This window comes from Cyrtonyx montezumae, unplaced genomic scaffold (genome assembly GCF_038088225.1).
Source record: "Cyrtonyx montezumae isolate F1298 unplaced genomic scaffold, pur_monq_1.0 scaffold_12, whole genome shotgun sequence".
Lineage (NCBI taxonomy): Eukaryota > Metazoa > Chordata > Aves > Galliformes > Odontophoridae > Cyrtonyx > Cyrtonyx montezumae.
In genome coordinates, this window is record NW_027071848.1 from 17,362,085 (window position 1) to 17,387,400 (window position 25,316).

The 25,316-nt window shown below is 41.6% G+C and overlaps 1 protein-coding gene across 1 annotated transcript in view; it reads right to left on the reverse strand.

Annotated features, from left to right (window-relative positions):
• Positions 1-2,760: 2,760 nt before the first annotated feature.
• Positions 2,761-25,316, reverse strand: part of FLT3 (fms related receptor tyrosine kinase 3) — a 31,699-nt gene continuing 9,143 nt past the window's right edge. Inside the window, 25 exon segments of the mRNA XM_065730377.1 lie at positions 2,761-2,976; positions 3,389-3,491; positions 4,057-4,156; positions 4,242-4,362; positions 4,682-4,768; positions 4,770-4,802; positions 5,168-5,292; positions 5,664-5,794; positions 6,123-6,276; positions 6,748-6,888; positions 8,852-8,876; positions 8,878-8,987; positions 8,990-9,030; positions 10,422-10,533; positions 12,401-12,479; positions 12,482-12,527; positions 16,094-16,250; positions 20,358-20,520; positions 20,600-20,619; positions 20,622-20,753; positions 21,325-21,476; positions 22,411-22,528; positions 24,487-24,584; positions 24,586-24,600; positions 25,063-25,301. Of these exon segments, the coding sequence (XP_065586449.1) occupies positions 2,824-2,976; positions 3,389-3,491; positions 4,057-4,156; positions 4,242-4,362; positions 4,682-4,768; positions 4,770-4,802; positions 5,168-5,292; positions 5,664-5,794; positions 6,123-6,276; positions 6,748-6,888; positions 8,852-8,876; positions 8,878-8,987; positions 8,990-9,030; positions 10,422-10,533; positions 12,401-12,479; positions 12,482-12,527; positions 16,094-16,250; positions 20,358-20,520; positions 20,600-20,619; positions 20,622-20,753; positions 21,325-21,476; positions 22,411-22,528; positions 24,487-24,584; positions 24,586-24,600; positions 25,063-25,301 (2,655 nt within the window). The 3' untranslated portion in view covers positions 2,761-2,823.

Genomic DNA, 25,316 nt, shown 5'->3' on the forward strand with positions numbered 1-25,316 from the left:
CAGAGGGCAGTGGTCCCTTCACCCTCATAACTATCCCATTCCCTACATCTCCTGGCTTTGAGATGTGCCCTTTGTGAGGTGGCCCGTGTTTGTGTCTCCCACCATGTGCTGCCCATCTCTGCCCCCCTGGGTCCCCATCTCCTCGCCCCACAGCAGCCTGGTGCTGCAGGGTTGTGCACTCAGCACTCAGGCACTGTGGGGACACTTCGTTGTTTGCAAGGTCAAAGGTTTCGGAGGCGTTGACTGCACACCTCCTTGCAGGGCCCTGGGGCTCCAGGGGTGATGTTTTGTGCAGGTGGCAAAAGCTGCTCTGAGGGGGTGGACGGGGTTCCCGCATGAATTACACAGCTCATTGGGGTTTCTCCAACCACTGCCACAAATGCCCTCCCCAGGGCCAGAGTTTCCCGTGCCCCCTCCCCACTGCCCTCTATGAGAACTGGGGCTGTAAAGAAGGGAGGAGACGGTGCTTCTGCCAGGGACAAACCCATTCCCTCCAAAGCAAACAAAGCCCAGGGCTCTGGCTCCGAGGAGAAGCTGTGCCTGGCTGCTCCCCATGCCACCCATTCACTCCCAGATCCTTCTCCAGGAGGAGAGTAGGGCCTCGCCCCATGTTCCTGCTTGCAGAGGTCCCAAGAGCAAGGCCCTACCCTGGGCTGCACTGCATTCCTCCTACTGCTCCCACCTGGATGAGCTCTGGGGCTGTGGGGCACTTTGTGTAGTGACAGTTGTCCCTGGTGGCATTCAGGCTTAGGGTCTCTTCCAGATCTCCCCTCCCTCCCTCCCAGACACAGTGGTTTGGCTTCTGTTAGAATCAGAAGAAGGGCCTCCTAGTCAGGCTTAGTATTTGGCCCAAGAAAACCTCATGAAGTTCAATATATCCAAGCAGAAGGTCTCATACCTGGGTCACAACAATCCTCACTATCAATCCCAGCTGGGGGACAAAAGGATAGAGCACAGTCCTGCTGAGAAAGACTTGGTTTTACTGGTGGATGGCAGTTGGACACGAGCAGCAATGTGCCCTCGCAGCCCAGGTAGCCAATCGTATCCTGGGCTGCATCCAAAGCAGCGTGGCCAGCAGGGAGAGGGAGTGATCCTGCCCCTCTGCTCTGTGCTGTGAGGCCTCATCTGGAATACTGCATCCGCATGTGGAGTCCTCAATAAATGGAGTTTTTGGAGTGCATCTAGGGGAGGGTCTCAAAAATATCCAAGGGGTGAAACACCTCCCTATGAGGACAGACTGAGAGAGATGGGGCTGTTCAGCCTGGAGAAGAGAAGGCTGAACAGGGGAGACCTGAGAATGGCCTACCAGTATCTAAAAGGGGGCTTTAAGGAAGAAGGGGACAGACTGTTTAGGGGAAATGGTTTCAAACTAAAAGAGGAGAGACTTAGAGTGGGAAAGAAACTAACTAGAATATAAAAGAAAATATTTTTTTTATAATTGAAGTAATGAGGCTCTGGCACAGGTTACCAGAGAGGTGGTGGATGCCCCATCCATGGGGACACTCAGTGTCGGGCTGGACGTGGTTCTGTGCACCTGATGGAGCTGTAGGTGCCTCTGCTCAATGCAGGGAGTTGGACGAGACGGCCCTTAAACATCACCTCCAGCTCAAACGATCCTATGAGCCTCTATTTTGGTGAGCGCTGCCGGCAGCCCAGGGCGACCGATTTAGGGGACAACTCATTGCGGAAGGGGCTGTCCGCTCGGCCCAGCAGTGTCTCGCTGAGCCCGCAGCTCCCCGCACCCCTCCGTGCAGTCGGAGCGGTCCCCGAGCAGCGCAGGGCGGTCCCCGAGCTCCCCCTAGTGCCGTCCCGCCCCACTGCGCTCCCATCGCCGGGGTCGAGGGATGAAATTCCTGGCCTCCCCTAGGAGTGAGCCTCTTCCTATCTGGCACAGGTTGCCCAGGGATGTGGTGGATGCCCCGTCCATGGTGACTTTCCAGGCGAGGAAAATTACTTTAAAATTCTTTAAAATTACTATTTTTTATTTGATATTAAAACACATCAAGCTCGAAGAGCAGGATTAGCTGTAGCTCAGTGTATGAGCAGGATTAGCTGTAGTTCAGTGTATGAGTCTTCCAGTTAGAGGCAGTCATCTGGGTTTTCTAGACAAGGCAGTAGGAGGGTCACCTTCTGCCCTCCTCTGCCTGTTGTAGGTGCTTATTTAGGTAAAAGGAATCACTGACTCTCACCAAATAGTATAGAGCTGGATGGCTGGAGCCCACCTGAGTACCTAAAGCTCAGTGACATGAACTCACCTCAATTGGGCATCTACTGGGAAATTACAGCAATCGAGACAGTCAAGAAAGGACAGTTGAACACACTCAGGTTTATAGTTCCCTGTAAACTAAAGCCAGTATTTTAAAACTTAGGCTTCTAAGGCTGGCTGTTTCAAGTGGCCTTTTTTTTTTCCAGCACTCACTGACATCCAGAGATCAAGATGTGAGTAGCACTTCTGGACACACCACCATTTCCCTTTAGTTGCAGAGTCCGTGCTTGTAAACACTAACTAAAATCCCACAGATTTTCTTGTGTTTGCTTGAAATATGTTGAGAGTAGTCCTAGATTCCAATACATGGGTTAGATACTGTTTATATAAAACCAGCAAAGAGATATCCAGTTACAGAGGGACAGATAAAAGACAACCTGTCTTGTTATAGATGTGCTTGTTGAAGTGAGAGAAATGAATAGCTGTGTCTTCTCCTCAAAGTAAGGTGAAGATGGACTGCCCCATCAGAAATGTGACTAGAGCAGCAGGCAGTAACATCTTTTCTTAGTGGTGATGTGAAGTATTTATGATACACAGAGTGCAGGAAAGTACTGAAATCAAGCCCTGAACCCAGTTAATTTCTCAACCTGAGAGTCTTCATGTTGGAACAGTGCTGGGGACAGAAAAGATTCCTCATCCTTACTTAAATGTGGGATAGTTTTGCAGTTGGACTTGGGCACAGAAACATTTTTCTTTGTGTTCTGGTAAACCTAGAGATTGGAAAGAGGAAAGAAAGAATCCCTTTAGTTAGAATATATTGTTCTCAGAGAACTGCTTTTCTCATGATGAAGCAGGTACTGGTAGGCCCTCCTCCTAGAAGAGACACCCCTGTGCACCATGGGAGAGCCATGCTCATATCTGTTACTTCTCACTGAATCATAGAGTCATTGCAGATGGAAGAGACCTCTAAGATCATCTAGTCCAACCATCACCACCATGCCTACTAACTATGTTCTTCAGTTCCACATCTATACGTTTCTTGAACACCACCAGGGATTCCACTGCTTCCTTGGGTGGACTGTTCCTCTACTAAAAGAGAAACCAGAAAGCTTTCTCATACCATTGTAATCTATGGGTCTCAAGAAAAAAAAAAAGTTTTTCTTCTTTCTGTGTTTACTTACTGCTCCCTCTTGCCTCCACCAGCTGACAGGCAAGAGAGGAAACCAGCTGGGAAAAAGAGTGTCTTCTGGAGTCCAGTGCCCAGCAGGACTGCATCACACAATAGCTGTGGGAACAACATATGTGAGCTGCTGGAGTCTGCTAAGGGCCTTAACGGAAATGCAGATATTGGATGAGAGACACTAGGCACCAGGATGACTTTCCAAGGCAGAGGGTAGATCTGAACACGCTGCATCATAGGAAAGTACAAAGAAGGATGAGGAAAAGGGATAAAATACATGGAAGTGCATGGCTTTACTCGTGTCCTTAGCAAAATCCTCATCATGAGATGAGGCCAGGATTTCCCCCTGGCTGACATGTAATGGTGTGTTAACCTTATCTTCTAGCTTCTGTGCAGAAAAGGGTAGGAAAAATGCACTACAGAGTCCACAAGAGCAGATCCAGCTTGAGTCTGACAAGAATTTTCTTTCTAACATTTTTAACTTACACAACCAAGATGTATTTTTCAGAGTTAGAGAAAGCTCTGACCTTCTTCAACTTTTCTGAGCAAGATATAGTGTAAAACAAATGTGAGATCATATAAACAGTGCAAATATAAATCCCTACTCTGTGCATAACCCAGAAAAAAACCTAAACCAAAACAACAACAACAACAAAAAAAACCCATTTACACGTGTTTTGTAGCATAATAAGATCGGTCCATTTTAAATCCACTTTGAATTAATTTGTAGAAGTTTGCAACACCTGGGAAAATATGGTAGGAAGACTGCACTCAGGACTGTGGAGTCCACAAGAGCACATCCAGATTGAGTCTGATGAGCTGTCAAAAGCAAGCAGTGCTATTTTGTCACATTACAGAATGCACCCAAAGAGAACATTTCCCACAGCAGTATTCCATAAGATCAAACATCACTCTTCTTGGTGTACGTCCCCTCGAATAAGCTTTCAGGAGCCATCCATTTAACGGGTAAGCAAATCTGCGTAGATGAGGAAAGGAAGGCAGGTCATGCCATGACACAGGCTTCACTACATTCATTGCTGTAGCTCTTCCTGCTCAGCCAGAAACAATTCATGTCTGTTAAGTAAAAAGCCTGACCTCTCTCTTAATCACGACCTTAATGGAGTTAATTATAAACTAAGTAATTCCATTTCCCAAGGGCAGAGGAAGTGAAATTTCTGCACTGCCTATACAGTTATCTATAATGCTAAAGGGAATTTGAAAATGTGAGGCTTCTCTTTCTGGGATCCTTAAATTCTTAAAATATTATGAAAAACACAGAGCACTCATGAACTCACTTAGCCCCAGGTGATGGAGTCATACACGATGTCTCTGGCCAGGCCAAAGTCACGTATTTTCATGACTTTTCCATGGGTCACCAGTATATATATTGCGGGCAGCGAGGTCTCTGTGAATACACTTAGAGGGACAGGATGGGTTAACACTCTGCAGAGGGAAATAGTTCCCCTGGCTCGTGCCTTCACACAGGGCTCTGTGAATTGCTGCCTCCTTCCTCTGAAACTCTGCAGGGTGAGCAAGCTGGTCAGTCCCTGGTTGCTCCTGGCCAAGAACAGTGCCAGAGTAGGGAGAAGTGTGTGGTGTAACCACTGCTTCTTACTTGGGGCCATGCCTACAAAAGCAAGCCAGTCTTTGCTACAAAGCTAAGGAGGGAGGTTTAATTCCAGTCTGCCACTGTGTGGCTCTCTTCCTCCGTCTGTCTTTTAACAGACTGACATGTTTTTGCTGTCTTTTCTAGCTAAACAATTTGCTACCCTTCAGCATACCGATATGGATTCAAGAAACTCCATTCCTTTGGCAACTTGATGAGAGAAGCGTAAAAGGTCTTCAAAAGTGAGCACATTAAAATCCTCTTCTTCATCCATCTTTCTGCTTGCATGCTTAATTTCATCTGTAAAAATTAAGCAGAAGTACACATTTTCCATAGCCTCCCTTATTCCCTGATTAATTCTATTGGCTGTTATAGGGATTTTCACCACTCCTACCAAGAACAACATTAAGAAGAGCATTCATCTTTTTTATTCTTTCCTCAGACACAAAATACAGATACTTTCATACTCAAATACCATATATAGTATGACCGGAAATATAAATCTGTGGTCTTAAGTCCTGCTCCAGCAAAATACACTCCTGACACGAGGGAAGAGAGACAACAGAACGGGACCAACTCACCATGCTGATTAGTCTAGCTGAGCTCGGTCAATAATATAATAAATACAATAATAACAGAATTGATAGAGATAACAACAATTAATCTTTTACCTTCCTCAGAACAGAGTGCAATCCTATTTTATTCAGAGGTCATATTTATGTTTTGGCTTGTTTGGGTGGCTTTAAATTTGCTCTCTCTGTACAGACCCATGTTCACACCATATTTCAGGTGGGGTCCCTTCCTGGTGAGGGTGACAGGTTTTCCAAGGTTACACAGTGGGAAACATAATCCACTAAATATAAACTGAAATAGCATGATCAGTTATGACTAATAAAAATCTGGGCATAGATAAGGTTTTCTCAAAACTTGAAACAGAAACAAGAGATTTCTGGTCTTTTGATAAGTGGTAAGAGCATTTTAAGAAAAATCAAATCTCAGTTCTTTCCCAGGCCTTGCTTCTTGAAGTATGCAGACTCTCAGTAATTCAGTTATTACACCCTTTCACAGTAGGGCTGAGAATGAAACTAAGAAGTGCTTTACAAAGTATTAAAATATTGCTGATGTCTTACCTGGAATTTTGGTCCAAACAGATACTGCGGTAGAAACTGAAGTTGTGCTGTTTAAAAATATCTGTCAGTGTCCAGTGAAATTTTCTTTCTTGCTCCCTAAGTCGTTGAGAAGGTCACCAATAGCAACAGTAATCAAAAATCAAGTAGATTGGTCCTGAAATATATGAGATGTAAACATCTTCTGCTATCTATAGCAGCGTCCCCATTTAAGCCTTAAGGATGCCCCATCTTCTTCCAGGATTGATTTGCATTAAATATCTCAACCACCTCCCCTACTCTACTGTAGGTACACCGGTGGAAATCCCTTTGGAAAGTGTGTGCAACTGAATTTCCCTCATGGTCCATCTCTCAAGGTAGGCTAAAAATCCCAGAGAAGGCCCCTGTCTATCCACTCCTGTTCACTCCTGGATTGGCTCCAGCTGGACTTCTTGAGACAGCAATATCCTCAATGATATCACTAGCCACTCATTAATATTAATTAATCAGTGATAATAAAGGTGATTAAACAAGGCTTGGATTTTTTTAACACTCCTGACAATTATCTATTTTTAATATTTCTTTTATGTTCAGGAGCCTTCATCATTCTACTGGTTTAAATTAGTACCTTTAAACAAGTGCAAGTTACCTGACACAGTGCCAGCTCCTAGCAGGTTCACAATATTTTCATGACTTCCAATGTGAGTCAACATTTTCAGCTCAGACACCAGAGCATCTTTTTCTGAACTGCCAGACTTTTTTGAGAGAGTAATTACACAGATTTGTAAACCTCCAGCAAATAATTAAAAATGCAAATGGTTGTGATGTTTTGTCACATTCAAATCTTCATTTTAAATGGATTGGATTCACAGTTAATTTGGGGACATCCTAAAAAAGTGTGGCATAGCATAGCTAAGGAAGCCACAGTGTATTTCATCAATAACTTCAGGTTTGCTTCTCAGCAAGTTTTCAGTCCTTGTGGGCCCAAAGGATTGGGGACATGAGCTGGAATAATAAAGATGGATTCCCATAAAGACAACAATCAAACAGTGGACCGAGGAAGGAAAGCAGGAGCAAGGATATGAGCGAGGGACAATAGTCTGGGAGGATGCACTGCTTTGCAGACCCACAGGAGCTCTGCTGGCTGCCAGGAATGCTCACTTCTGGACACTGCTTTTATGGGAGGGAAGGAAAGCCAAAGCAAAGCAACAAAGAGAACCAGAAGTTTAAGATGCTTGACCTATAAGGAAGGATGGAAATAACTGGTTTTGTGCCCTGAAGAATGAGTTTCAGGAGGATTTGCTGGAGGCTTTGCAAATTAGCTTGCTCAGACACAGGAGGCAAAGAATATGCAACAGCTCCGTCCTTCCCCACACAATACAGATCAAAAACATACAGATACGAAACAGTGCCTGCAACTTTAAAAGAGAAATGCTACTGCCCACAGTACCAGAGCTTATGGTTAAAACTTAGAGCACAGGAAGAAGTGGCAGCAGCTTGGTTGCTTCTACAGTCTGCAGCCATTTCACGTCTGAGTTTCTGCTGTGCTGGCATGTGATCGAGCCACAAGCAGAGCAAGGAGCTGGGCAGGGGTTGCTCAGCTCTGGATAATTTTGGCATCCACTTTCATTAAAAAACAAACAAACAACAACAAAAACCCAACAAAAAACAAACAAACAAACAAAAACCCAACCAAAAACATGTCACATGAGTCAACAAATCTCAGGGTATTGAATCTTCCATGGACTGGACTTTATGAGCATATGCAGAAGTAAGAAATTCCTCTTCTCATTTTCCCTCCTCTCTACTTGCATCTTCCCTCAACCATTGTAGGCAGATACCAAACCACCAGCACCACCGAATGGACTGCAAAAAACGTGCTTCACACATTGTTTGCTGCTCAAAAGGGAACTTCTTACCTAGCCAAGGTCATACAAAAAAGCACTGTCCGGTGAGGAAGTGCTACACGAGGTCTGTCTTCATGTTCTGGTAGTTTCTAAGAGCATAAGGCTTAGGCTTACTTTCTACTGCTATTTCAACATAAATGCTCAAGTTCTATCAGAGGTTGCAGTTTATGTCAGCTGTGATCGAAAGCAGCAAACAACTTGTTTGTCCATGACAAAGGAAATCTTTGTGCTGAGAATGCCTGGGTGCTTCAAAAAGTTTCCCAGGTGCCAGAACATAATTCCTAGAGCTGAAATATTTTACCCTATGGCATGTATATGGAGTAACAAATGTGAAGTGGATGGGCAAATAATCATGTTGACTTTCTTGGTCAACAAGGCAGCAACCTTGTATGGGCTCTACAAGAAGAGAGATGGCACAGCAGATCCCAAACCAGGGATCTGTACCTTGTGTACCTCCTCCAGGACAGGAGCAAGAGCCAGCACCTGCCACCAGCTACCAGCATGGTTTCAGCACTTCCCAGAGCTGATGACTGCAGGTTCCAGGTGAAGATTACTAAATGGAAATTAAAAAAAAAAAAAAAAGCAGATTCAAGCATTTTCATGATTCCATCCTGCAGTTCTTTTGGGATTTCTGCTGATTTTAATGAAGGAGTCCTGTGCTTCGTAATTAGAGAAGAGACGAGTCTCCCTTTCACCCACCAGTCCCCACACTGCATACACACAGTGCTTGTGCTTTCCCCTTAGTGCTGTTACAGGCATTTAGCTAGATAAAAAACATTGCAGGTTCTATCGTGACAGCTTTAATTAAGTTGAGAAAATCCATACTAAAACACTGAGTTCTGGTACCTGACAGGTTAATGAAGCTCTGTTTTGCAGTTGGAGCCACCCAAATTGCTTGCACAGCATTCAACAGAGAACGTTGTTGCTGTCTCCTTTACATCTAAAACACTGCTTGAAATCCATGACCCTAGAGATCTCCTTCTGGCAAGAAGTTCTGGATCTCTTCCTTGATTTCTTCAGTACAGCTGGAAAACAAAGCAGTCCCGTTCTGATTTTTGGCTTGCACTTACTTTTCCCAGGGGAGAAGGTGGGATGTTTCAAAACAAGTCTTACATCTGCATTGGAAGGGAGGAAGATGGGGACAGATGAGGTTTTTTTTGTTTTTTTTTGTTTTTTTTGTTTTTTGTCAGTGCCAGAGAGGTTTCAGTGTAGTTGCCAGTGCCATGTATTTGTGATAGACGTGGCACGGTGGACAGGGGATTAAACGGGCTCTCTACACCCACACTGGGTTCACGCTCACTCTCCTTCCATTCCTACTGCTTGTGCCTTTACCTTACTGCTTGAGCTGCTACTAAAACAACAAATACAGCATGAAGCCAGAGCAAAAGTTATGATTCCGTCCCTTGAAGAGATGTGATTTCAACCACAAATTTCTCACTCGAGAATGAAGATTAAAATGAAGAACACTCACCCTACATGAATGGCTTAATTAAGATGTGATATGTAGAAATACAGAAGAACTTTATACCTGAGTGAAAGGAAGCCCACACAGAAACAATTTTCACTTTTTACTTTTCTATCATTCATCAACTTACTGCTTAACTTACTGTCCATATGAAAAAATTCATAGATAAATTAATAAAGCTTTGCATACAGGATTAATTTCTACTTGAGGAAGTTCTCAAGAAAAGGAAAAATCACAGTGTTTTCTTTCCAGAAAGCTGTTTTAAGGAGAATTTGAAACTCTCTAGCTGGATGTTTTCTTTCTTCTTCAACTTCTACACAAAAAAAGATTGATGTTTGGAAGCCTTTGCAGAGATACGGATGAGAAAGTTGTCAGTGTAATTTTTTCACGTCTAGTTGAAAAACTCAGAGTTTTATACATAATATTTCAAAAGATAATTCAACCTGGTGCTCTTCTACAATGGTGGGATTATTAGTTTTTAGCACATCTAAAATAAAAGCTACAGATTTAGTAAAGCAGCTCAATGCTGTCTCAGCTTCTCATGAAATTTTAGGGCCTGACTCACTGCCATGAATAAATAGAGGAAATGGAAACACTCTCACTGACTTTACTGGAAATACTCCCACTGACTTTAGTGGCTTCAGGTCATTGCAACAGCTGTATTAACCAAAGCTTAACCAATTAATCAAACCCATACTAACTAGCACGTTCCCCAAATGCCCCTCAGTTTCGTAGATATGTATCTGGGGAGGTGGGGGGACATATTTCAGTGTAAAGAGCCTGAGATACACATCTTTACAGATTTTATTCAAAGCCAGCAAAAATAAGGAAAATTCCCCCTAGTTCTGGTGATTGCAACTCCCCTGGAGTGGGCCACAATATCCCATTTTCTTCATTTAATAAAGGATCGCTCAGATACACTCTTTGCAACAAAGAGAGAAGACTATTTACTTGGATGAGTTCAGGTCAGGACAGTTCCTCCAAACCTAGGATGAGGCCGGATAGCTGTCAGCGATGCAGGAGATCTGCTTGAGTAATAACTGCATTGTTACTTCAGGTTTTCCTGCAACCAGATGGAACAAGACTACTGCTGTCAGTGCCCTGGGAACCAAAACCTTTATGTTTATGTGATAACACTACATCTGCTGAGGTTTCCATCTGCTTCTGTGGCTTCAAGACAACCTACCTGGATGCTACTGTGAGAGCTTGGTGCAGCCCTCAGCTCTCCCCCTTCTTCTGGCCCCTTGCCTTGGTGCTGCGGGCAAGTACAGCAGCCACTTCTCTACATGGGCGAGGCCAGACCAAAACAGTGGCAGAGCCAACAGTGGAAATTTTGATTTCTGCTTTTCTGACTGACAGCAAGCATTCAGCTCCAGCACTGCCCTGGCAGCCCACTTGTGGTTGTCTGGCTCATGCAACATGTGCGTGGAGGTGGCTGCCCTACAGCTCCCCAGCATGGAGTGATGGATTAAGCTACAACCATGGTTCTGAGTGGAGACAACCAAGCACACCAGCCAAGACTGTGCATGCATGTGAGCTGCAGGCAGGCATGTTTGAGGTGGTGCTGCCTTCATGGATATGCTACATACTAAATTGTCCCCAGACTAACTGCTCTAACTCACAGATGTCTTCAGGAAAAAAAAAATAGAAAAAGACATAAACTGACCACAGAAGGCTACCACCTAATGTGCATGCTTCCGGTCACTATATACTATATATCTCTCCAATAATCAAATATATTCTGTCTCTGTAGGGTTAAAATACAGCCTTTGCATTTCAAAGGGCTCCTAGGGTTTGTGGTTTTCTTTATAAATGTTATATTTTTTTTTAGTATATGACTAATTTCTCTTATTTTATCTCTTCTGTTGATGGTAAATGAAGGGGAGGATAAAAAAAGAGACTAACCTACTCCTTTGGTTTGATAAGTGGACTCTTCCTTGGTATTCGCCATTTTATTTTTACAGCTTTACTGCTAAAATTGGAAGGACACAAAGTAAAACCATGATTCTCTTCACACTATGGTGCACTACTGAAATCCAGGCATGGAGAATGATGCTGAGTGTTTATGGGTCATGCTGCTTGTGTTGGTCAGTGAAAGAGGACATGCCTTCTCTGTGAGCCTGGATGACCCCAGCATAGTGTTCATGTCTAAAAGGACACGTAATGGAGAATTTGTCCATCCCTGATATGGAGATATTTAACCCAGGACAGTACATCCTTTGGACTTAATGCTGGGACAGATCTATCCCCATGCTGGATGTTCTTTCACCAGCCCTGCCTAACACCTGAACCTTGACCTTTCTTGCTAGTAGTCACCTCTTGCTGCATTGATTGTAAGGCCTTCCTATCCCCAGGCAGTTCAACACTTACTGCCAAATTGATGTCATCTGCAAATTTGAGGCTGCACTCAATGTCCTCATCCAGGTCACCAATAAAGAAACTGAACAGGACAGGCCCCAGTATTGATCCCTGGGATCATTATGACCAGTTTTCAGTTGGATATAATTCAATTTACCACCACATTCTGGGCCCAGTCCTCCAGCCAGTTCCTTACTCAGCAAAGAGTTTACCTGTCCAAGCTGTGGGCTGCCAGCTTCTGCGGGAGAATAGTGTGGGAGACAATGTTGAAGGCTTTGCTGAAGTTTAGGTAGACTACATCAACATCTTTTTCCTCTTTCATAGGCTGCCTAGAATAGGCATAGAATTCAATATCTAGTCAGAGATCACTCTGAAATTTAAGTCAGCTAAGCTCAATATGGATGGAGATTATGAACATTTAATTGTATCTCTCCTATTGTACAACACAGCAGAAGGGAAAAACAACGTCTAACCTCCACTTACATCAGTGATAAACTCTAATTGAGAGATCAAGGTTCTCCCTTCCCTCCTCAATTTGGCCACACTGTCAAAGGGATTCTTTTCTCACTTACTTCTCATGTACAAAGTGAATTTTTTTGTCATGGCCATATTATCATTCTCGGCATAAAATACATATATCCCAGATGTATGTATTTTATCCCAGAATGGTAATGATGATTGCAGAACTTTGATGAAATGCTGTGGAGCAAAGAAAAGGAGGGAAAGGACAAAAGCCTGTCTTGATAAAAGATTTCAGTTGCAGTCAATATTCATATACATGTCTGAAACAATTCAATGCCTTCTAATGATGAATCTAGACTATATAATTAACTTTAATCCAGAAATAATGTGAATGTCTTCGAGGATTACTTTCTCCCTGCAGTACTGATTACACAGTGCAACTTTCTTCATAATTCCTTGAGTGTATCTGGGCTGTAAGGTTGTGACTTTGTGACCAGTCCACTGGAAGAAAAGGTATATAAAACATCCTGATGCAGATACTATGATCAGCAAAGGTTCAAGTTCTTTGTTCTCTGATAGATTTCTATGTGAGTTTCTAGCTGACATGATAAAAAGTATTACGAAATAGAAGTGTGATAGTTAGGATAATGCAAGATAAACCTCTCCAGATCAGAAGACCTAATGGAAACTCAGAGATGAGTTCATAACCGGAAGTCCATTTTCAGTGAGAGAAAGAAACAAGATATTTCTGCAGGAGGTAGCCTTCTGCTAACCACTATGGTCTGTGACCCAATGGATGGTAAGAAACCAAGACCCAAAGCTGCAGGAAGATGCTTGTGACAGTTGAGACTGTGAGGGAGAGCTCTAACAAGTCTCTGAGCAGAAACTATTAACAGAGGACTACAGTGAAATAAGGACTGATGCATGACTGACCTAGTTGAAAAAGAGGCAGGGAGAGAGTAATATATCACCATGCAGTGTTGGCATCCTATTTTTGTCCTTTTGGTTAGATTATTTTCGTCAGAATGGTGGTCAAATTTAGATATCAGCTTTTGCAGTTCATCAGAGTTAGATGAGAACTTAAGAGAAACTCTTAGATTTAATTGTTAGCATTTTGAGTGCAGTTGTTTTGATTGACTGCTAATGCTGGAGTTCAGGGAGCATTTGGACAGTGCTCTCAGACACAAGGACTGGATCAGGGGTGGTCCTGTGTGAGTCCAGGGGTTGGAATCAATGATCCCTCTGAGTTTCTTCCAAATTGGAATATTCTCTGACTCAATTGGTTCTAGGAAGTTGGAAGTAGACATTAAAAAGACCATATCAGCAATAGAAAAAGTAAGAGAATACAATAATTAGCTTGGAAAAAGAAATCTAGAGAATTAAAAACATGGTGTTTCTCATTAAGCAAGATACTTATAAATGACCTAACACACAAGTATCACCACACAATTCCAATGCAAGAAAACTCACACAGAAACCACTGGGAATTTTGCCATTTGATGAATGCAACATATTCTTATCAAGTCACTGACTTTTGAATGTCTTCATCTGAAATGGTCTTAAAGATGTCCCTTAAACTCAAGAGATTTTTCTGAGGTCAGATCTCTTTTACGATGCCTCAAAATAGATACCAAAGGCAGAGCAAACTATGAACAATTTGCTGCTTTTGAAATCCTAGGTCTGAAGGATTAAATCCTAATGAAATAATGAAAAAATCATTAAAGAAGAATGCCTTAGATATGTGAGAATCTAAGCGGACGTGAGATAAATAATATAAATCTAACAGAAGTCATTATCCATATGAAAACTCATTTGCTCTTAAGAGGGAAGTGAAAATCATCACTGTGGTTGAACACAGAGACAACAAAAACAGATAGAAAATGGAAATTTTGAAGCAATCACTGAAAACATAAGGACACTGATGGAGAGATGAATCACTGAGACTAGAAATGAAAAGCTAAAGAGCGGGCTGGGGTAATTAATAAAATTTAATACAACGTATAATCAGGAAGAACAGCTTGATAAGGAAATGACAGAAATCAGAAAAGGGAAAAACAGGAAATGAAGAAGGATATGAAAGGAGTAAAGTAGAACTGTTAAGAGATAGGATTACACAGACACCACATAAGAGCAAAGTTAGACTCAGAATATGTTAAGGTATAAGTTGATGTTTTTTGTGCTGTCTTGAGAAATCTTCTGCTTTAAAATTATGCCAGAACCTACAGTGCTACAGCTTATAGGCAGAACTCCCCCCCCATTCATTCCCCCTGCCACTTCTAGAGACATCAAGCTGAACAAAATCCCCAATTCTTCCTGGGCAAGCTCCAGCAGTGTGGGGCTGCAGATGGGAACAGTTCCCCAGCTGCACTGGGCCACAGAGGTTATCTGAGGTGACGGATGCATGGAGGCCACCAGCAGCTGCACCCTTCTGATTAGTGGGTTACCTAAGCTATGTAAAATCTCTCCAAGTTGTTATTGTTGGCTCATGCCGTAGCACCTTCTTATCTGGATTGAATTACACTAGCTGCCAAGAGTCTGAGAAAAAATTACTCCCACTCTTAACAAGTCCACGAGAGCTGCTAAGCAAATAAATTTGGCATTACTGGGCAAGGATGAGCAAATTCACGTCTGTCCCATGAGATCTCATTTCCACAGTCATTCTTGACCTCAAAGAACAGACCTGCCTAGCCCATGTCAGGCATGCAGATTAGTCACTGATACTATCAAAGTTTGATGACAGCCCTCACTTTATCAGTGGGGACAGAGTTCCTGTGGCCACAGCTTGGAGATGACAATTTACTGATCTCCACTGAACTGTCTCTGAAACATGCAGAGGTCTGACTTCAATATCCTTCTGATGCAACAAATAGACCAGTCTGTTGTAAAGATGACTTCGGAAGCCAGTGGATATGATCAGATGTACCAAAACACTATGGAAATGAAGCAAAAAAAGTGAAATCAAGGCTGTGACAGAGTTTTAAGCAGATTATAGGAATATGTAAAGAAATTAGTGTGGGTAGATTAACATCTGCCTACATCTTGCTTTGTTTCAAAGCTAAAACTTTACAAGAGCAGCTTGGCTTTATTTTCACCAAGGTGAATAAGAGTTGCTACCTTGAAAGTATGGGACTACTCTGAAAGAAACTCTGAAGGAAATTAGATAATCTTATCAAGAGATTAGAAAGCCTGGGGAATTGAGAAAACATTAGCATTAAACAGGACTTGTGCCAGAAATTCATTTTAGGAAATATGAACAGAAAAGGTAGATGAATAACAGGTTTATTCACAACATATTTTGTAACAATGGAAGAGTATATGACCTAGGTAATTAGCAGCATGGTGTGTTTCTGTGGCACAGGCAGAGCTGAACAGATCTAAAGGCAGCCTGAGAAACTACAGGGCCCTAGGCCTGATTTGAGCATCAGTGAAGGTACTGGGAACATCAAGAACACAAAGATAAAAGAGGAACATACAGAATGTGAATACTGTGAAAGAGCTGTAACTGAGAAATTATGTTGGAGAGAGAGAGAGAGAGAGAACGGCAAAATGCAAATAATCTAAGAAGTTGCATAGCTTACCAAGGGTTCATTACATCATGGAAGATAAAGAGATTCTGTAGGTTATCTGAACAAATTTCTGTTGAAAGCCAAACTACCATTGGACTACCATATGCTAATATGGCTTTATCACCTGGCCCATCCACATGTTAAAAAATACAAAGAGAGTATGAAATACAAATGATAATCAGTTCAAATTAGACATAAAATGAAAACACTTGAAATTATATCAAAGTATTCCAGTACCTGTGTCCATCCTCACTGTAACTTTGCTCACATGGAAATGTTTTCTGGGAAAATAGCCATATGTATTTAACTGGTGTAAAGTTAACTTCAAAGCAAAACTCTTCATCACCAATTTCAAAATCTTCTCTAGAATCAGTTATATTCATAAATCCTTTTTCTGAAAAAGAGATAATATTGATATTATGTTAAAAAGGCTGAACTGCTTAATGAATGAGTTCTGACATCTGTACGTTTTTTGTTTTAGTTGTCACAAGTGAAAAAAAGCACCCTGTTACATCACAAAAGGCATCCTGTTAATCAAATGTAGATAATGCTTCAAAAGTGGTATTGAAGTGATGTCACTGTGTTCTGCTCTGAGCCTGTGTGATATCTGCTGGAGTTGTAGATATGTGACAGGCATTTGGTCAGTCCTTCCAAAATGCCCTGACATTTCTGCTTTACACAGCCTACAGAACTCCAGGTTCACTAACTCCATTATTTTTTCTTTGTTTTATATATGTGTTCCAGGTGTTAACAGCTGCATCTAGCAGGGAACAAAACCATGTGCCACCACCGGCATAACCAGATGTTGATAGTCACTGTTTCTCTTTCTGTGAAATGTGCTGAAGATTTTGCAAATAAGTCTTATAACTGTTCACTTATTTTTCCATCTAAATTAAAATTAGTTGATGAAAGGCAAGAAGAACATGAGAAAGCATTCTGAAGGTGTGCACTGAACATGTACTGCTGGCATTTTCCATGCTTGGGTGGGATTGGTTTCACCTAATGGCGCTGTCTGAAGTTCAGTGATTCACCTAAGCTGCTTGTTTAGACCTCTGATACATTCAGTGGAATGGGACAGGCATGTCTGGATATATCCCATCCTAAAATAGAAGATAACAAATATATACTTAAGAGTTCTCTGGAAATACTCGCCTCATGACACTGACTGCTGGAGGAACCTAAGTCACTGCTGGGGCGAGATGTCTCATGAGCTGCAATGAATCCCACCCAAAGAAACTGAACAGCTCATATGTGGGAGGCGACTGTCCTGATGGCATCAGCAGAGCTAGGATCAGTTCTGTAAAGATCACAGAATCATAGATGTTAGTGACCTCTGGAGATGCTCACAGCAGGTCCAGCTAGACAAGGTTGCCCAGATCTTTGTCCAGTTGAGTTTGGACTTATGGGAAATTTGTGCCAGTGTTCAATCAGCCACATGGTGAAAAAACTGCACTGTAGAAATAATGGACTGGGGTATCTCTTCAGAGAGTTTTTCTTTTAGCTGTGACCCTATGTTGTGTTTGGTATGTTTTGTCTCTGTCTAACTGTCTGGCTTAAAAAACTCTATCTGGAAACTCCCATACAAACCACAAAAATTTTCATATTTTAAAACAAGAAGCAATCCGTTCCATGACACTTCTCCTTTTTATACAGAAGTTTTTATTGGTTTTATAAATTAGATCTTCATCTTTTGAATGCTCCTTTGGAACTCATCTTTCCAGGTCCAAGGTCATCTGTATGTGCAGCATTAACAACACAGCTTGCCAAGAGTGAAGGCTTTCTCCAGAGTGCACACAGGGACCTTGGAGCAGGAAAAAAACACTCAGAAAAAGTAGTTTTCTTGAAGCAGAAAGAAAACAGTACTTCCTTATTCTTTTCTTTTTCTTTTTTTAGCTTACCTTCGTTTGTTTGTTTGTTTGCATATTTAAGGGTATTTCTGTCATGGTAGAGAGGTGAGCTGAAATTTTTGAGACTGGAATAAAGTTATTGTGCCACTGCATTTATTATGTTAGTTTATTGCTACTTTAAACCTAATGTGGTTTGCAAAATATCTCACATATTCCTAAATTCATATTGCATACTGCTAAAAATTCTTTATTCAGAACTAGTTGAAATTGAAGATAAGACCTGCAGAAACACAGAGCCTTGCAGCTGCAGTTGTTGGCACAAACTCTGTTTAGCCTTCAGTGTCTGACAACCCTGCCCGATTTGACCAACTTAGGAGGATGAGATAAGCTGCTGAAGTATCAAGTAGCAAAGAGCGAGCAAGATGTGTCTGGCTACAAGATGAGACATTAGAGACTTGAAGGCCATTCATCAATGTGGTTGTTTTAGGCAATGCAGTGTCCCAGCTTCTTGGTAAAGTTACATCACCACCAATCCTGGTGTAGCTATGGGTGCAGACTCATGAATAGTGATGGTTTGAAAGTAGGACATCAACCATTTTAGAGGTTGCTACCCTATAACACAGACAACTGAATGAAATTTCTGTGTGTACCACTGTTGAAATAGAGCCTGGTGTGCTAGCACAGATCCACTGAGGCAATAGATGTCATTAATATACTGGGCTAAAAGCTGTGATGCATCAGAAGTGTTGCACATGATGTCCCTGTATATCCTTGGAAATGTGATGAAAATAAATTTTAATTTACAAATGTACAACCTTCCACAGAGAGTGACTCATGTGTCCCCTGTCAATATGACTCTTATGACCTGTAGGGATCCAAGAAGCTGATATTTCTGAATTGAGCACTGGTACTAGGGAAATAAGAGGATCTTGCCCTACCCAGGTATCATGCTCAGTTACTGTAAATTGTTGCATGACTTCCTGCTCAGAAGTAAGCAGAAGCTGTAAAGGGGATATTGCACTGGAAAAGTCATTTCTGAAGACGCCGCGGCAAGTATTCTCACTTCCTACCACCCTTAGCTAAGGTGTTTCAAATTCTGAGAGTAGCTATATCTAAGATCAGAGTAGTGATGAATGCTTCAGAGAGCCTGGTTCTTGGGGATGGAGAGCCCAACTCCACACACAGCTGTCACAAAATGGCTCCCAACACCAACTTCAGCAGCACTGCCCAGAATACAGCTTTCTTTTTTGTGCCTTATTTCCAATGCTGTACCTAGTTAGCATATTATCTCCACCTGAGAAATGTGGTTTGATGCTGAGGCTGTTATTGGTTAATTTTGAGACTGCTGGCTTTTATATTAACATGTTGCCGAAGTAGAATGAAGTTTCCTTTGATATATTTGAGATTTTTTGAATTTTCAGGCCCTGTGTAGCTTGGTGCTAGGAGAACGGTTCACTTCAGTGCCTGAGAAGCAGGAGACAAATAGACCAGCTAGTAACAGCAGCAGTTGTCACTGGAGCTTCAGGTTTTCCTCCCTACCATCACAGCTGTAGCAGCTCTCTTGTGAGGCAGTTTGCCAGCTCTGTCATCATGGGCTTTTCGCTATCTCTTTGTGCTCTGTTTACACTTCGTGCAAAAGTTTTCATTCTGCTACTAGTTCCACAAGTAACTGACCTAGAATTCTTCCACAGATCTTCCTTTCCCTAAATAATCTGGCAAACTCAAATGGCCATTTGTCAGTCATTCCCTTGTCATAAAAAGAAATGGACCTTTCTCTTTTGTTCTGTGTCTTGGGTGAGAAAGCCACCTCCAAGAGACACGCAATTACTTGATTGATTCCCAGCAGACCCAGGTCAGGCCTGATGCAAATGTTTTATCTGCTTTTTTCCTGTGTTGCAGCAATGAGCTCCTGAAAGGATCCTGCTTGCAGGTGGGGTGTAGATTTCCTACCAGGCAGACACAGATGTAGGACGTGGTGAGGAGACTGAGATCATGGCTACAATTTTCCAAAACTCAGGGTGGAGTTTTGGAGCAGATCATTTTTATATCACAGTAGTTGAGACCAGCTGGTAGTCTCAAGACTGTGGCCAAACTAATATACAGAGCATTAATAGCTGAACACAGAGACAGGTCATGCTCGTAATACTCTTGGCCAGCTCCAGAAATTGTGTGTTCTAAAGGGCTTTTCTCCTAGTTGTTTGTATGCTCTGCAGCTGCCTACATCTGACTTGATAGCACAGAGGTTTCTCTTCCCAGAAGCCCCAGGACAAAGCTTAGTGTCCCCACAAAAAGCTGCTATGGCTTTGTGTCACATTGATTGGGAGTCTCCTACAATGACACGAGCTGAATCCCAGCCTGTGCTTCAAGAAATAATCATGAAGCCTTCCACCAGTGCCTGTTCATTTCACCTCTAAAAGCACTGTCTTTCAACGAGAATTATTTGGAAAGCAATTTGGAAAGAAAATGTTTGTTATCCTCAGGAACCTGAATGACTCAGTTCAGATTAATCTCATGGCTTTCCTAGTCCGTTGCTACGTGCAAGTAGGATTTTTCCTCAGGAGTCACTGTGAGCACATGCTCCACACCTGCAATCAAGGAACTACTATACTGAAAACAAAGCAAAGCAGCAGCCAGACCAGGGGCAAAATTAATACTGGGGTTGGAATTGACAGTAACCAAAGCAGCTTGACTTGGATGAGCTGTAGAAGAGCAGGTATAATGTCTGCTGTTGCCTTCCCTTGCTGCTGAAGTAAACATGTACTGGATCTGAATGGCTGAGTGGTCTGTTTGGTACTCCAAACTTTCAAATTGGTGATTCTACATGTTAACAAAGACTGCCTTTTAATCAGTTGATGGTGTCTCACGTTACTCATTTTAAAGCATACTGTTTTCTTACCTGCTGGACTTCTTTTCTTAAAATGATAAATATATTCTGAATTTGTAATTACGATAAACAGCTCTGCATCTGATCAGCAGTGGCTCTCCAACATTGAGAAGTATCTCAAAGGTTCTGAAGTAACTTAAAGGTTCTGCTTGTCTTTCATTTAAATCTACAAAATGAAGCATGATCACAAAACAACAGCTAAGATTATGCCTTGCAAAAATGCTCACTTAAATCAATGTTTCTTCTTCTAATGATGTATAGGCATTCATTATTATATTGTAATGATGATCAGAAGTTGAGAAAATTACTCATTAACCATGAAATCAGAAAATTTGATGGATTTAGATGTCTCAAACCAAATGTTTGTCATCATTTACAAGCTGCATATATATAGCACAGTGTTTAGCTCATCAGGTTTATTAAAAAACCAATCAAACAAAAGACAAACAAACAAAAATTAATACATTTTAAGGATATTTTGAAGTATGTTCACAGCAACAGAGTCCTAAAAGCCTGCAGAAATGGACAATAATTCTTTAGAAAAGGCAAGACACTTTTTACAGAGACCACAAATAGATATAGCAATTAAATACAAAACAAAGCAATTGCATTCACTGTTAGATTTGTTCCAGCAGTTACAAACAGCTTAGTCTAGAAAATGTATTCAGGCAAGCAGTGCAACCAACTCCAGCAGCAGGATCCAGCTCAAACATACAGAAACTCTAGGGTGAAGTTACTGGTAGTAAAGAAGCTGGTGCATTCTCTACCCAGGTCATTAGCTGTACAGCACCATATATAAGCTTCAAACAGTTCACTCAGATGTAATTCATATTGTACCTTCTATATGCCATCTATTTCTCCATTGTCTTCATGCATTTTATTAAGGCAACTGTAATTACAAGCACAATTATTCATTGACTCATTTGATTAACCTCAAGTGAATAAATCTGATAAATCTCCAAGCCATGAGGATATGCAAACAATAGTGGGAAAATTGGATCTTACACAGCAGAATAAAGAGGAACTAGGAAAGGCAAAGATAAGAAAATAAAAATGTCACAGCCTAGGCTAAGAATTATCTGAAATGACCTGAATATACTCAAAACGGTGCATGAATGGGTAATTCTATAACTAAACAGTGAAATCATATAGGTTGGGCTTTCACATCACATCCCTGAATTCATGATGCTGGGAGCTGCTGCAGATCCAACAGAAATGAAATCCCAGATCCCAAACTGCCACACAGCAGAGAAAGGCACTGTCTATGGCCAGGGTATGAAACACACTGAGGTCTGTTTTCTTTGAGCTTATGTGCTGCTTACCTGTGCACATTCACACAGTTAAAGATTCAATCAAATATGTTAACAGAATGAGAAAAAAATATTTAGATAGGAAAAAATGTAATTCCTTATGACATCTCTACAGCTTTAATTAAAGCATATATATAAATATATATATATTTTTTTTTTAAGTGAAAAAACTGGAGGGAAAGGAGATACTTTTGATTTGTTCTGGTGACGTTAAAGTACCAAAATCTGGAACAACATTCCAAGCCAAGAGCTGGAGGTTTCCAAAAGAACACAACAGCCAACATTTCTAAGAAATATGTGCTCCTGTGTTCCAACAGTGAGTCATGCAGACACACGGATGTGCAGCCCAGCAGAGCCCACTGCATCCTCCTGCAAACACATTGACCCAAAGCTCTTCAGTTACACAGTCAGCTCAATGGGCAGACCCAACAGTACAAAGTCTCTCCCTTCCTCATCAGAAGATGGTAAACTTTCAGTCTAGAGGTTTGTTATGCATAAAAACCTGTGCCATACCTCTTCTCCTGTGTTCTGCAAAATGTCCACTTCATAGAGGGCTTGGGGTAACTCTCTGATATGCACTCTGTAACATCCAGTTTTTCAGATATCCTGAAATATGGTTTGCCCAGTTTACCTGTTAAATATCATGCAACTGCTTTAAAATTCTGAAATAATCATCGAGCAGACAGTGCCTTGCTTATTTCACAGTATATGAAGTCACAGAGATGGAACTTACTCCATGAGGTTTCAGTGCTGTGGGAAAATGAAATGCTTCAGCCCTGAGCATATTGAGGGTTGGACTCAGGAGCCTTTTAGTCTTGATTTGCTGAATTCACAGATTTCCCACTATCAGAGACCTGCTAGATAATGATCCTGAGGCTGACACCTTGCTGTTATTCTAGTGTTAATGAGCTGGTGTTAACTGGCTGTGGCTGGCAGTCACCACATGGGAAGGAGCACAGACACCTTTGGAAACCACATCCCAAGCCCCTGGCCTTTGGTGGAGCAGCTGTTGAGACTACGAAATCTCAGCCCTAGATACGATTGTCATGTCCAGGTCAGACACAACGGAGGAACAGCGGGGGGACAATGACTTCTGATCAGCAGCAGGCTTCTCCATGTAGGTCATCTTACATTACAACTTCCACCTGAGAGACTGAACTTTTCTTTAGAGTCATGCTTTCATTTCCGGTAAAGTGACACGTTAAGGTGAAACTAATACTTCTGCCTGCTTAATTTCTTCATTCATTTCTCTCTTATAAGCTTGGGACAGAGGGCTTTTTTTACCTGTAGAGATTCATATCTCAGTTGAAGGGTTCACATATAGCCTGAAGGATTTTATGAGATGTAATTATGGCATTAGATTCACAGGAGCAGATAATGCAATCCAAAGCAGTTGATACAGAAAGGATTTTTACTGACTGTTTTGAACTGCTCTCACTTGCACAAGCAATAACTTTTTTTTACCACTAAAGCCTAATTGATGTAGTAGTTAAAGTAAATTTTAATCAAATTTAATCAATTTTAATCAAAGTTTAATACCCTGTCCCCTCAATGAAGCTTTTAAAATTGTAACTGGGACACACAATAGGTCTTCAGATAAAATAAGGAGAAAATGGAGATGACAATTCAGGCATTTGAGAGTGAGAAACAGACAACCAGAAGAAAGACTTCAAAAGCAAATAAAGAAGGCATAAAAATATTGATTAAATATTGATTATTCACAGTTTACTAAAAACAAGGCAAGTAATAATGCTTATTATTAAGTCAGTCTCTAAAGGGGCTTGGTCCTAACAACTTCGTCAGAACTGTAGCTCTTTGGATTGATTTTTTGCTTTCTTTTCCTTAACACTATTAAAATTTCTGATTTTTATATTTAAATTTGGACCTTCACAGACAAAACAATGTGTTATTTCCTGTATGTTAAAAAAAATCATTTCATTCTGAATCTTGAAAAAAATGTTCTTGCACAACTCCAGTAGGAAATGGAAAACTGGACTTTGTTACAGCAGTTGCCTTTGCCTCAGGGACATCCTCTATGTGGACCTTGAGGAAATTCAACTGAACCTGTAAAGCTGCAGCTTGCCCACCCTCTGCCATGTCCTGCTGGGCTCAGCAGTTACAGTGCCAGCTCCTCGTGCATCCCTGTGCTGAGCAGCTGTAGGGCTGCTGTATCTCACCCTGGGACCACTGAAAACGAATAGACTCAGAGGCAGCCCACAAGCTTTGAGAGCATACAACAACCATACTTCATCTGTCTTTTTTGGCACAGAGGAAAATCTCTCAGAGTGGTTGTTGCACATTTACATCTTCATTTGCTCATTTGCGTGTTCATTGACTAGTGAAAGCTGACGTGCATGCAGTAAGGCAGTCTGTGGTTTTGACTTCAGCCACTGAAGACAGCCACAAGCCCTGTGCAGACCTAGGAAGGTGCTTGAAATACGTAACATGAAAGAAGAGGCACTCAGCGTGGGGCTGAGCAGGTGAGATGTCCCATGAAGAAAGGTGGAAGTCTGACTGCTTTGGGTGACCTCAAGCCTCTCCTCCTGGACCTGCTGATGAAGTGAATCCTGTTGTCTGAGACGTACTTACTTGGGATGAGAGCAGGAACAACGATGGCGTAATTGCCATTCTTACTGATGACTGAGAAGGTGTAATTTCCAGCTTGCGTTTCTCTTATTCAAGACAATGACAGAAGTAACATACCTATAAAACAGGAGATAAAGTCATCTTTGTTATCTGGAAGGTAACGTGCAGCAGACACAATAAAAGTATCTGCCCCATTAGCTCTCCGCTTGACAGCATGAAAAACTATTCAGAGATAACAGTACTCATTATTTACATAGCACCCTTTGCTCTGGAGTGTTTTCATCCATCTTAATATACATTCAGCACATAGGACCTTACAACCACAAGTATCCAATTGCATGCCTAATGGGAAGGATGGACTTAGTATAGCTGGAGAGATCCACAGGGATGTACTCTACTTACAGTCCCATCCCAGAAGCCCTGCAGTTGTTGACAATAACCTTCAATTAATGACAAGATTTAAGAAGTTAATGTATAACATGGAATTATACACAAGCAAAGCCACACAGAACATAAGTTTGTATCCTAAGAGAAATAATCCCTTCCATGTTCTTTGATTCACTACATCCCTTGACTTACTTATTATCTGAATCCAATGAAGGTTCACAATCTTGGATTTCCTCAAAAAAAAAAAACCAAACCAAAAACAACAACACCAAAGCAAAATAATGGCATGAAATAATCTCTGAAACGTTTGTTATTACTCTTAATTCAATATCTTCAAACACATTAGCTTCCACTTTTTTAATTGGTTCATAGTTGTTCTCTGTTCCCTGAGAATTCAAATGGCACTCAAGATCTTTCAAAATATTAGAGATCTGCAATGCAAGAGA